The sequence below is a fragment of the Xenopus laevis genome, chromosome 2L, assembly GCF_017654675.1.
Source record: "Xenopus laevis strain J_2021 chromosome 2L, Xenopus_laevis_v10.1, whole genome shotgun sequence".
Lineage (NCBI taxonomy): Eukaryota > Metazoa > Chordata > Amphibia > Anura > Pipidae > Xenopus > Xenopus laevis.
The window spans coordinates 77,224,863-77,237,947 of NC_054373.1; the positions used below are offsets into that span (position 1 = coordinate 77,224,863).

At 36.9% G+C, this 13,085-nt stretch overlaps 1 protein-coding gene across 1 annotated transcript in view; it reads left to right on the plus strand.

Annotated features, from left to right (window-relative positions):
- rhoc.L (ras homolog family member C L homeolog) overlaps positions 1 to 8,025 on the plus strand; it is a 33,711-nt gene extending 25,686 nt beyond the window's left edge. The window contains 3 exon segments of the mRNA NM_001086170.1: positions 772 to 892; positions 3,644 to 3,774; positions 5,464 to 8,025. Coding sequence (NP_001079639.1) covers positions 772 to 892; positions 3,644 to 3,774; positions 5,464 to 5,637 — 426 coding nt within the window. The 3' untranslated portion in view covers positions 5,638 to 8,025.
- The last annotated feature ends 5,060 nt before the right edge of the window (positions 8,026 to 13,085 follow it).

Genomic DNA, 13,085 nt, shown 5'->3' on the forward strand with positions numbered 1-13,085 from the left:
CAATAAGAGTCTGAGTTGCTTCTCTGTTTTCCTTCTTTTTGTAAATTGGTTTCAAGTGTCGGCCCGGGGTTTATATGCTTGGGTCTGAAACTGTCCATGGGTAAGGCTTTAGCACATGGGCAGATTTGGGGAGATTTAGTCGCCTGGCGACTAATCGCCTCTTCTGCGGGGTGACAATCTCCCCGAACTGCATTCCCCCTGCTATAATAGAAAACACCAGCACCAATGCACTCGCGGCCCTTTGATTTCCAAAGTCGCCCGAAGTTTCCTAGTGAGGCAACTAGGCAATTTGATTTTATTTTTTGGGGCTGAGCAGCATTTTGTCTTGCTTTTTGTTTCTTGACCAATCATTCCCAAAGTGTGTGCAAACCTGTTAAATACTTAACCCAGGCGTCTTAAAGTTTTTGTTGCTGCAAAAATTCTGACTCAGGAGGATAAACTGGTTCAAATGTCATTCACGCCTCTCTACAGGACTATACAATGACTGGACATTTGTTGTCAAGTAAAAGTATATTATCAATAATATGTAGAGTTAGAATGAAATGCTCACTTTTTGACATTGCTGTTCTGTAAAGGTCCTTGAAACTCTTCTTTTAATTACTTTTTATGACCTGGATTACAGGCATTAAGCCAAATTAATTTGTAAGAATACAGTCTGTAATATGTGTGTTTGGTAAAATGAAATAACTCTTTGTTTTCACTTTGCTCTTTATCTAATCTGATAATCTTTCCTCTCTTATCCAGCAAGATAATTAGGTTTTTTCATTATAGGTGGAACTGGCTCTGTGGGACACAGCAGGACAGGAGGATTATGACAGGCTACGCCCACTTTCTTACCCTGATACTGATGTGATTTTGATGTGTTTCTCAATTGACAGCCCTGACAGTTTAGGTATGAATCCTTTTTGTGTCTGTTCTCCACTGCTTCTTCTGCATTTTACATGATTGCACAGGAGGAAAGAATTAAAGTATGATTTGCTCTGGAATACAAACAAGCAAGTCGTATTGGTGTAAGAAATATAATCGTAATCTGAAAAATAAACCTAAAAAGGTGCATTTTTCTCTTACCTAAGAAATATTTGCCAGTATTGTGCCTTAGACTTGCTTGAATCATATGAGTCACCAATGTTCAAATCTGCACTGCTACAGGTGACAAATCTCCCCGTAATGCTTTCCCACAATAAAGTAAATTGCAGGTAGGGAAAAGTTTTCTGAAGTTTCCTTGTGAAGCATCTTCGGGTGGCTTTGTTGCGTATTTTTTCCCATTAGAGAGTTATTTTATTGACGATTTGCCATTCGTAGTATCGCAGATTTAAACGTAGTCAACGATTCTCCCTGTGTACCATTAGCCCAAAAAGACATTGTTCCATTATTTACTTTTCATACCATTGCTATAAGAAGTATATGGAGGTAGTTTATTCCACACTGTATTGGTTTAACTAGAAGGCAGTGATAAACCAGCTGAAATACCCACTTTCAGTGAAATCTGGAGGCTTTACAGCAATGCCATTTCCTAGTAAAGTTTTTCTATACTGAAAGCTATCCTTGCATGCTCCCCCTAGTGGAATAATGCAGAACATGTTCAAAAATGCTTATATTTAACCCAAGTACCTTGAAATATTAACTAAACATAAAAAATGTGAATAGTTTAAAAAAAAAAAAAGTATGTATATATGTATATTTGTATGTGCTGCCTTTTGATTGGTTGCCATGGATTTACTGGAACATGAGCACATTTTAAAGGGCTACTAATGGTGCTAATGTAATAAAAACTATGGGGCGTATTTATCAAAATAGGAGATTAGTTTCCCACTTTAAAATTCACTCACATTCTATTCATTCCTATGGTGTTTTTAGAAGTGTATTTATCAATGGGTGAAAGTTAGAGTTCACCATTTGATAAGTATCCTTCGATATATATGCTTCTAAAAATCCCTATAGGAATGAATAAAAAATGAGGTTTTCTGTGGTAAACTCTTAATATCACATTTTGATAAATCTGCCCCTATATCGTTAGAATGAATAATTAACCAAAATTTAGCTTGTCCTAAGAATTCTATTAAAATTGACAAACATGAAAGAAAATGTATTTTAGATTGGAAGCTCTTTTGGGCCCTCTACCTCTTGCATATGTTGTGTTTTTTTGTTGTTGTATGTAATCTATTTGTGATGTTTTGTGTGTCACTCACTGATCACTGAGAAATAATTCAGCTCTACCTGTAACAGGAAGCAGCGTGGGAGTTAAACATAACTCCATTCCATCAATAACTGTCCATTCATTGGCTTAAGTAGCCTAGTATATGTGTGCCTAGGTTTGTGTTTGAGCACAGTGCCTTATTAATCAGGTGGTTTAGTACTTAAAATGGGACTATTTACATTAAGGCCTAATTTAGATGAAACCGTGCTTTACATATGGGCTGTTTTATTTCAGATATTTTTATATATATTTTTATTTTCTCTTAAAGGCTAAAAACACCTTGGGAGATTTGTATCTACTGTTTGTACGGACTAGAAAACTGTTTCCATCTATTGATTTCTCTTTGACAGGTTGGCCAAAATGCCCCTATAGTAAACAAGAATACTTGTTTCTAGCCAGTGATCTAAACTATTTAATCTCCCAGTGTTCTATACCGGTTCATTGTCACCTATGTGCTTTTCATTCAAGATGAGATCTAGAGTAGTGTTTGCACTTCCACAACTGGTAACCCCATGTGTGCTGTAGCCCAAATCTATTCAGACATACCCCAGGATAGTTAAATTTTCAGCAAAAAGGAAAATGATAGGGTTGTTTTTGCCAAATAGACACCAGGGGCCCTATACCTACGGTGTCAGCTTAAGCGGTATGGCCCTCTGGTGCCCCTATTTTTTTTATTTTTTTTAAATCACTAAAAAAATCCACAGCCATATACTTGCATCTGAATCCAGTGGTACCAGGATTTTTAGCAGTAAATGCACAGTACAGCAGGAGCGTCTGCACATGTGCAAATTGCCGAAGGAAGGGGCAAGCTTAGAAATAGCCCTGGTCTAAGGTTAGTGATAATGTTAGTTGGGTCCCAACATGTCCCAGTGAATAGTACTTGCCTTGTCCTTTAATGACGTTAAAGTGCAAGTCAACCGCAAAATAAAATTTACATAATTCTAAGCAACAATATTTATTACAAATTTCCAGTGCTTCTAAAGTTATTTGTAAAAATAATTTCTACTGAAAGCAGCATTTGCTTAACTACTGGTTAATTTTTAAACAAATGTTGCAAAAGCCTTGGATCCCCAACAAAGACAGGTCTGTTAATCAGCTGGCTTGCCTTACATTGTTTGAAAAGTCTGAGCCATCAGGGTAGAGAATAGAAACACTGCTTTCAATAGCAATATGTATACAAGTGACTCAAAAAAAAATATAGAACATTTGTAATGCATGTATAATGAATAGTTGTTTAGAATTATGTTTTATTAGGCAAAAAAATATTTTTTTGAGGTTGACATTCCCTTCAATATATGATGCAATACAAAGTATGAAAGCTTTATATGAAGTGCTAAGTGTGAAATCATAATATTTAGTGTTTGCACAAGCTATAGTAACTTTATGTGAATACATTTTCCATTACTGACCTACAACCATACATCTATCCTCTCATTGTTCCTTCAGAGAATATTCCTGAGAAATGGACTCCAGAAGTGAAGCATTTCTGTCCCAATGTACCCATTATTCTTGTCGGTAACAAAAAGGATCTAAGAAATGATGAACACACTAGAAGAGAGCTGACAAAGATGAAGCAGGTAAACTACAAAAAGCATGCATTTTGTTAAATGAGGTAAACTTTTTAAAAGTCCAAATAATTTCTTTTGTGGTATTTTCATTTATCCTTTGCCACAGAAATTCTCAAAAAAAAGAAAAATCTTTACCAAGCAATTGGTTTTCATGTCTCTAAATGCACAAAATTTAATCTCGTAAATGTCTGTTTTGCCCTTATTCTTCCACACCCTTGTCTCTCTATATATTGTGGGGGCAGGGCCAGACTGGGAATAAAAAGCAGCCCTGGAATAAAAGCAAAACAGCCCATTTGCATGCATGCATGTGCACTTATGGTTAATATAATAAGTCTGAGTACAAAGGTAAACAGTACCTTAACCCAGTGATCCCCAACCAGTGGATCGTGAGCAACATGTTTCTCTCAAACTCCTTGGATGTTGCTCTCAGTGGCCTCAAAGCAGGTGCTTATTTTATAATTTCAGACTCGTCTTTTTATTAGAGATGGTGCAGAGAAGGGCAACTAAACTGGTAATAGTTATTGAAAATCTTAGCTATGAGGAAAGACTGGCCAAATTGGCGATGTTCACGCTGGAGAAGAGACGCTTAAGGGATGATATGATAACTATGTATTAATATATAAGGGGATCAAATGATGCTTTATTTACCAGTAGGTCTTTCCAGCTGACACAAGGTCAACCATTCCAATTAGAAAAGAAGTTCTGCCTAAATATTTGGAAGGGTTTTTTTACAGTGAGATCTGAACATGTGGAATTCTCTCCCTGAACCAGTTGTACTGGCTGATTACATTGGATAGCTTTAAGAAGGGGTTGGATGTCTTTTTAGCAAGTGAGGGAATACAGGGTTATGGAAGATAGCTCATAGTACAAGTTGATCCAGGGACTAGTTCGATTGCCATTTTGGAGTCGGGAAGGAATTTTTTCCCCCTCTGAGGCAAATTGGAAAGGCTTCAGATGGGGTTTTTTTGCCTTTCTTTGGATCAACTGGCAGGCAGTTTAAAAAAAAAAAAAAAAAAAAAGTGGAAAAGGTTGAACTTAATGGACATGTCTTTTTTTCAACCTAACTTACTATGTTATGTTACTTACTATGTTACTAAGTTTTGGTTGCATAAAAACCAGATGTCCTACCAAACAGTCTCTTGTTGGCAGTTGGCCCACACTTCAATACATTGTATCAACTGGGTTGGGGATTCCCCTACATAGAATAGATCACATGGAAGCTGCTGCTCTTATAGAAAGCATCTCCGCTAAGCTAAACCTCTGTAGCTTATCTGTGTATTGCTTTTGCCTGGCCCAGCCTGTCGATCCAGAATCAAATGTTCCTTCCACAGCCACCTCTCTTTATAAGTAAGTATCTTCTCATGCTGCTGACCCAGCTTTTTATCAAGTTAGTAAAATGAGGGGTGATCTGGGAAAAAAAAAGAGAACTGTCCTGCACTTTGTTGTGTTCAGGGGTATGGCTGGCAGCAGACCTAGTGGCCCATCGGGAATTTGCCTGAACTGATAGATACCCAGTCTGGGTCTTTGTGGGGGTCCCAACTTTTTTTACCCATGAGCCACATTCCAATGTAAAAAGAACATTGGTGAGCAACATGATACTCATGAGCCACTGGATGGGGAATACTGATGTAAAGCATTACTTGATCTTTAACCTTCCCTTTGACCTTGTTGTTTTTGTTCCTTTATTTATGCTTGTAGGAGCCAGTTAAACCAGAAGATGGCAGAGAAATGGCCAACAGAATCAATGCATTTGGCTACCTGGAATGTTCTGCTAAGACAAAGGATGGCGTGAGAGAAGTTTTTGAAATGGCTACACGGGCTGCCTTGCAAGTTAGGAAACACAGAAAGAAGCAACGTTGTTCTATTCTATAAGAAAATTCCTAAAGCCTTTTAGAAAGACCAAGAGAAGAACAAAGTGAGAAGCTCTTTATTTTGCTGCTGCACCACCTGCTATGTTGATGCCAGAGACTTCAGTAGCAAAGAGCTGTATGCACAGTCTGTATTGTAATTGTATGTATCTGTTTTTGTTTTGTTTTCCTACCTATTGATCTCTCTAGAATCAGGCAATGTCTGGGGTTGAGAAAATAGATTTCAAGACACAGTTGAGAGATTTTAGATGTCCCTGCCCCAGTAAGGGACCCATATTTTCATTTCTGGTTTTAGACTTTAAAAGCACATGTGGGATTCTAGTTGGCTTTTTCTCTGTGTCATATTCTGGCTTTTCTGGTCAGAAAATATTGGTGTAATATTTTAAATGTCCAGTTACCATTTTACATAATGGCCTATTCATCATTTTTGTTGGACTCTTGATAATGGTCAGGGGTAGATAGATTCCCTTACTGTACATTTAAAAGGGTACCTCAGTCAACATATGATTCTTGCATAGCACAATACAGTCAAACAATCAAGTTGCACTAACCACTCCTTAATTTTCAGTGGCCTCCCAATTACCTTCTATATTACCCTAGCTCTAAACATATTTAGTGCCCAAAAGGACCAAAAGAAAATAAGTCTCAACTCTGATTTGGGCTTTTGTTGTCTTTTGGGCTTTTCTCCTTTGTGTCGATATGTTATTGAGAGTATTGTGGGTTTTTTAAATTTGACAATGCATACATGAAATCCAGTGTTTAAAATTATTTTCCTTATTAGGGATTTTAAAATGTGCAATTGTTTCATGAAAGGTAAGTGAATAATTTTTCCACAAGCACTTTTGGTAGCTGCTTGTATAAAAGTACATTTGTCATTGGGATACCCCAGATATACATATGCATTTTCAATCTAAAGGCAAAAGTAGAGTAAAATACTTTAGGTTTGTTGTTTTTCAGGAAACCTTATACTGCTGTTTGGCTATAGAATATCATTAAAGGGTCAAGGTTTGGCACAGTGACCGGCATTTCTTGGCCTATACTTTGAGTTCCCTTTTGCCTTCTCAATGCCTACCTTCTCTTTCCAATGCCTCCCTATATGTAAAATATGCAAAACCATATACAAGCTTGGCTTTTTGTGTGTTTGGAACATTTCTTTTGTGCATAATTGCAGTTACACAGGTAAAGGTCAGTGCCATTCTGTTTACAGGTGCTGTGCCAGACTTGCTAGAATCCATGCAGCACCATGTTCTAGCAGTTTAGCAGCTCCCACTCATCTCCATCTGGATATCGAGATAAGAAATGTTTTTGCACACAATAAGATGTACCTTATTTTTATTTCTAAGGGGATGAATTGGATGGTAAAAAAACTGATTATGGCAATTTCTTTATAGGTTTTATTTAATTGCTCCAGCTTACATTCATTATTTTCATTCCATTATGACCTGTGCCAAATGTCTGTAGCTTGATTTACCGTATCAAATTTCAAATAATATACACTGTCCTCTTCATATTCATTGTTTTAGGGATATGACACGTGAGGCATTTTTTTTTTGGTGGGATGACAATGTCCAAAAATACCTTACCATTGGCCTAAATGTAAGTTGCATCGGCAGACGTTTTTGAATTAATTAAGAGATTTGAGGGATATATTGATGGCAATTTACATTCAGGGCAATGCCGAGGTGTTTATTGTTGCCTATAGGAGCATGATTTCCCCATGTGCCATCGCCCTTACTAGTAGAGATCATTAGTTCCCATCATCCCGTGCCAAGAATCAAGAATGCATTTCTCTCCAAGAAGGTTTGAATGAAAAAGTCCACAACTACCACAACTTGACTGAGGGTAGAGATTTGACTTTTTTTCCTGATGCTTTAATGATTTCACTAAACTGATGATTAGCCACTGTGTGTTTGCAAATTAATTTCTACAAATACAATTTTCTTTCCTTCGATAAAAGCACATATGTCTGAATAAACTACACGGCTGGTATAAACTTAACCTGTTTTGTACAGCAGGTGATCCTGAAACTTGGCTCTTTTGGCTGAGTTCATGAGTTAATTTTGGTGTGACTACCCCCGCCCCCCCACCAGAAAATGCTTTATACTGACTGAGAAAATAAGTTTCTTGTCCTGTTTTACTTTGCTTTCCTGCTATTCTTAAAACCTCCCTGCGCCATCACTAAATAATGCACACATTAAACACCAGCATTTTTGATAAGTGTAACAATCGGTTTGAAGAACCCACCTGTTTGTGCTTTGTCTACTGAAAACATTGTATGTGCCGTGTACAGCAAAACAACAAACTAGCTTTATCTTTTTCCAGACCTTTGGCTTGTGTCCCACATGTTTGCCTTTTAACTACTTCATAGAAATAAAGCCTATAACTGTAATAACTTATTGTCTGTTTTGAATTCTGTTCTTTGCCTGACTGCCTGTAAGTTGGATCTGACACAATTGTAAAAATAAAAATGTATAATGGGAAAATAAATGCAAAATGGTATTTTACTCTTTGTTCTTGTAGACTTTGATTTGGCCATTATATGTACTGTTTCTAAGCCATCCCCTATAAATATTACATATATATTGTACAGTCAAGCGTGAAAGCTTGTAAATTTCTTAAAATCAGATAATGTTTTAGTTCACGTTCATAGAAAAATATTGCAGATTTTAAACAAATCCTAAAACTAGATGAAGAAAACCTAGTTAAACAAATGAAATAAACTATTCTATTTGGTCATGTATTGAAAAAAAATGATTCCATAACATTTGTGTGGAACAAAAGTAAAACTTAAGTATTATCATAATTTGAAGGTGAAATCAGAATCTAGTATTTTCAGTCATCCTTAAGACAATCCGTGTGGTTTTAATTAAAGAATGGGGATCCAGCAAAGCCTGATGACATACAGTACAACACATTTGTGGATGTGTATCATGGCTTAAACACAGGAGGTATCTGAAGACCTCTGAAAAAGAGTTAATGCCCATAAAGTTGGAAAAGGTTACCATCAGCAGCTGTTAACAGAACTAAACCATAAAAATGAATATGGCTAAAAATGCCATTTTATTTACTCAACTTTTGTACCAGCCTCAGCTTCTGAATAGCAGCAATGATCCAGGACTTTAAACTTTTCACATGGGGGGGGGGTCACCTTCTTGGAAAGTGTCTGACACTTGTTGAGAAGCTAAGCTTCTGGGTCGTCACTAATTATCAAGCAGAAAATGAGGTTGAGCTGTAACATAAGCTGATGCTAAAGGTCTTATTTTTTTTTTATTGAATTGATGCTAGTTGCACTGGTTTCTGTGCTGACATGTAGTAATTATCTTTATTAATTTCTAATCTGCCTTATGGTGTGATTTTCATATTCTAGGTGTACTGTATATTGAGTCGGTCCCTAAAGTTCTATTAACTGACTGCAGCACAGAGCATGAAGATGGGGAGCTACAGGGGCATATTTGGAGGCACAGATCATTCATGCTAAAAGGGCTGTGGTTGCCTTTGGCTGGTATACAGCAATCACCCAATACACATGCACAGTAAAAGTGAATGCTCAAACAAAATTGAAGTACGGTTTGGTATCTAGAGTGTGGGTGAGACTGTTTGCAGGTGTATTTTAGAGTGTGAGCTCTACTTCTCTATATTTTGTCTATATTTGGAGTTCTATCTTACTCCTCAATGGCATTTTGCATGGACGTCCCTATATATGTCAGATTTTCAATAGATTCAGGTAGACCCCCATGCTCATACAGCTTTCATGGTTTTTGGTTGGGTGATCAGAAGATAATCTGCTGTTAAAGCATCACCAGGCAGAACATTACTCTTGTTCGCTGGATTTATACAATACAATAGATGGCAAGTGTGTCTTGACCCATTTGACCAAATCATATTGGGTGTTACACCAGTAGAAAAAAACTTTTTATAAAAGGGGCCATATGATATACAGTATCTACTCTAGCAGGTGGTGATTTATATACACTATACCCCTTTAAACAGATTAGTTAAGAATACACTCATTTATTTGCAGATGAATTTATAGGTCGGAGTTCAGTACAGCAACAAAACCATTTCCCCAATGGTTGAGAAACTGACAGGTGCTCCTTAAAGGGGAACTAGGGAAAACATGAAAATTGAATATAAAATCCAGAATACTGAAACTTTCTATATACAATCATTTAAATTTTCTGCATAGCTTCTGAAATACTTGGGTCTATCTTCACTATCCCTCTCTCAGCATTTGTTTTTCTTCTGTCTTCTTGCAGCAGTTGGGTGTAAGATAGTCAGGCCTGGATTTGTGGAAAGGCCACTTGGGCCCAGGCCTAGTGTGGCAGGAATTTAGGGGGGTGGTGTGCTGCCCAACCACATCCACATTGGTTCAAAAACACTGGGGATGCAATAATTTTTTTCAATTTCCCATACACAATCCCCATTGCTCCAGTCCAGATGATGAAAATGTTCACGAATAAAGGGGAGAGAACAGGGGTGACGAATGGCAGTGGGCCTAGGGGTGCCCACTATGTAAATCCGGCCCTGCAGACAGTCATTGACATTTAGATCCAATATAGCTTATAGGGGGGCTTCCTTTCCTAGTAGATGTATTCGGGTGCATTCAAATAACTGATTCCAGTACAAACACAATAACTAACTTGTGCACAAATCCTGCATGTAGAGAGACAGGATTTCTGGTGATTTTAATAGTGAGCTCTAATATAAGTCTTCTAGGCAAAAAGATCCCCCCTTGGATCTAACTGTCAATGAATATCTGACACCCAACCCCTGCATAAAGTTAGAATGAAGAGAAAGAGGCGGAGAGAGGGATAGTAAAGATGAACTTGATTTCAGACAACGGTACAGAATTTATAATTAATTGGATGTAGTAAGATTCTTATTTCAGTATAATAATAAAAAAAAAATCTTAGATAAAGTAGACGGCAACCCAAATCCATTAAGCTTATTTAGATACGTACTCACAGACACACCCCCACTACACAGCTACAGGTATTACTGTAGTGTATCAGAATCTCTTTCTGCAGATCTCTTCTCTGAGGAGCTTACTAAAAAAAATTTTGAAGCAAGGAAGCACCCAATAGTGTAAAACACTTCTTTATGATCAAGCTTGAAAAAGTATTGCACTTACAAAAAATACTTGTCAATGCAGCACTCAGTAAATCACTCAAGTCCACTGGTTTGGATCATCTAGCTATGAGGGTGAAGATTAAGGGTAGAACTACACAAGCGATTTTACATGCGATTGCATCCGTTTCAACACGCTGAGACGAATCGCAGGCATCACTTCGGATGCGCTGAATCTAAGGTAAGTAATAAGTGTACTTCTACACTTAGGGGCAGGTTTATCAAAGGTCGAAGAGAATTTTCGAATGAAAAAAAAAATCGAATTTCAAGCTAATTTTTTGTCTACTTCCACTAGGGAATAGTCCAAATTTGATTAGAGAAAATTCGAATATAGAAATTTATCATGTACCCTCTCTTTGAAAATTCGACTTCGACCATTCGCCATCTAAAACCTGCCAAATTGCTGTTTTAGCCTATGGGGGACCTCCTAGAACCTATTTGGAGTCAATTGGTGGACTTTCAAAAATCTAAGAATTCAATCAAATGCGCTATTCCTTCGATTCATACATTTCTGTATTTGGTCGAATACGTACCTATTCGACCCAAAATAAAATTTAACTTCATTTCGGCTGGTCTTTTTGAATTCGAATTTCGCAGCTTTTTCAATTCGAAATTCGACCCTTGATAAATATGCCCCTTACTGTAGGCATTCCTCTCTACTACAAGTTCCTTCCCAGGTGCTAGGTGCTGATCTCACCATTTCATCAGGATGCCTCGGTTTAACGCACATTTCAGTGACACCAGGTTTTTCTCAATTTCCTCTTAACATTTGGTCAAAGCTGAGCTACTCCCAAATCATGGAACATCAACATAGTAAAAACCCAGCGAGACTTAAAATGGGTAGTTCACCTTTAGGTTAACCATTATGTTATAGAATGGACAAATCTAAGCAACGTTGTAACTGGTCATTATTTTATTTTATTTTTATAGTTTAATTATTTGCCCATTTCTTCTGATTCTTTGTAACTTTCGAATTGAGGTCACTGACCCCAAATAAAAAACAAATGCTCCATAAGGCTACAAATTTATTGTTACTTTTTATTATTCATCTTTCCATTCAGGCCCTCTCCTATTCATTTTCCCATCTCTTAGGCAAATCAATGCATGGTTGCTAGGGTAATTGGGACCCTAGCAACCAAATTGCTGAAATTGCAAACTGGAAAGCTGCTGAACAAAAAGCTAAATAACAAACAAATAATAAAAAATTAAAACCAACTGCAAAATGTGTCAGATTATCACTCTCTACATCATACTAAAAGTTAACTCAAAGGTGAACAAGCGCACATTTTCTAAATAGTAATGGGTCAAACTGTGGCAGCTGAACTGCAAATGTTTTATATAATCAGTCACCCATGACACTTACTGGGTTGCCACTAGGAAAAAAAAGGGCCAGGGGAAAAATGTTGATTTTTAAAACAAATACCAGGACAAAACTCAGCTACTATAGTTTAGAACTCGTGATGTGGACTTTGCATTAGATGGACAGTCGAGTGAATCTGCCTTTAAGCTCAATATAATTGGGTTATTTGGTTTTTAATGTTCTTCCCCTACACTCTGGCTATTGTGGATATATTGCAATTGAAAGCCTTCTTAAAAGAGGATCTATATATGCCTCATGTTACACGCACATAGCATTGACTAAGTCCAGAGGTTTTCATCTCTGTGTAAGGAATTATAGACTAAGACGTCAAGGATTTCTTTATGGCTCTCTGAGAAGCTAACAATCTAGAACCCCTGTTTAATAGCACCTATACAAATGTAATGCCAATTTCAACTTGCAGACAAACACTTCTGGATTTATATCACTAAATGCTTATTTATATAGGTGGCATTTACTTGTTCCTGCTTATAATTACCAAGTCATGGTGAAAGCCTCTCTTTTCTGGTTTTAGGGTAATGCTATATGTGTAACAAAGCATGTGAACACAGCTTGCAATTTAAAATACTATCTAGTCGGCAACCAAAAAACAGATTGACTTGAGACTAATTATTTCAATGCTTTTCATTTTTTTTTTTTTAAAATGCATTTTTCTTTTCAGGTCCACTCCTATTTATCTTTATCTGCCTGGATAAAACAATAGAAACAGCATTACAGTTGCAGTTAAGTTTAATCCTGCGCTTTTTTATACTTTATATAGTTTACAGCAAAGTTACTATTTTCTAAGGATTTGCAATGAATTCATCCCTTTACCGTTTCCTAGGCCAGAGCTTTACATAAATGCAGCTACTAAATAGTAGAATCTACCCAAAAACTGGATCATGAAATTCTAGCAAAAATAAATTGTCTCTTGCATTTCTAGAGAAAAAAAAAAATAGCACTCATTC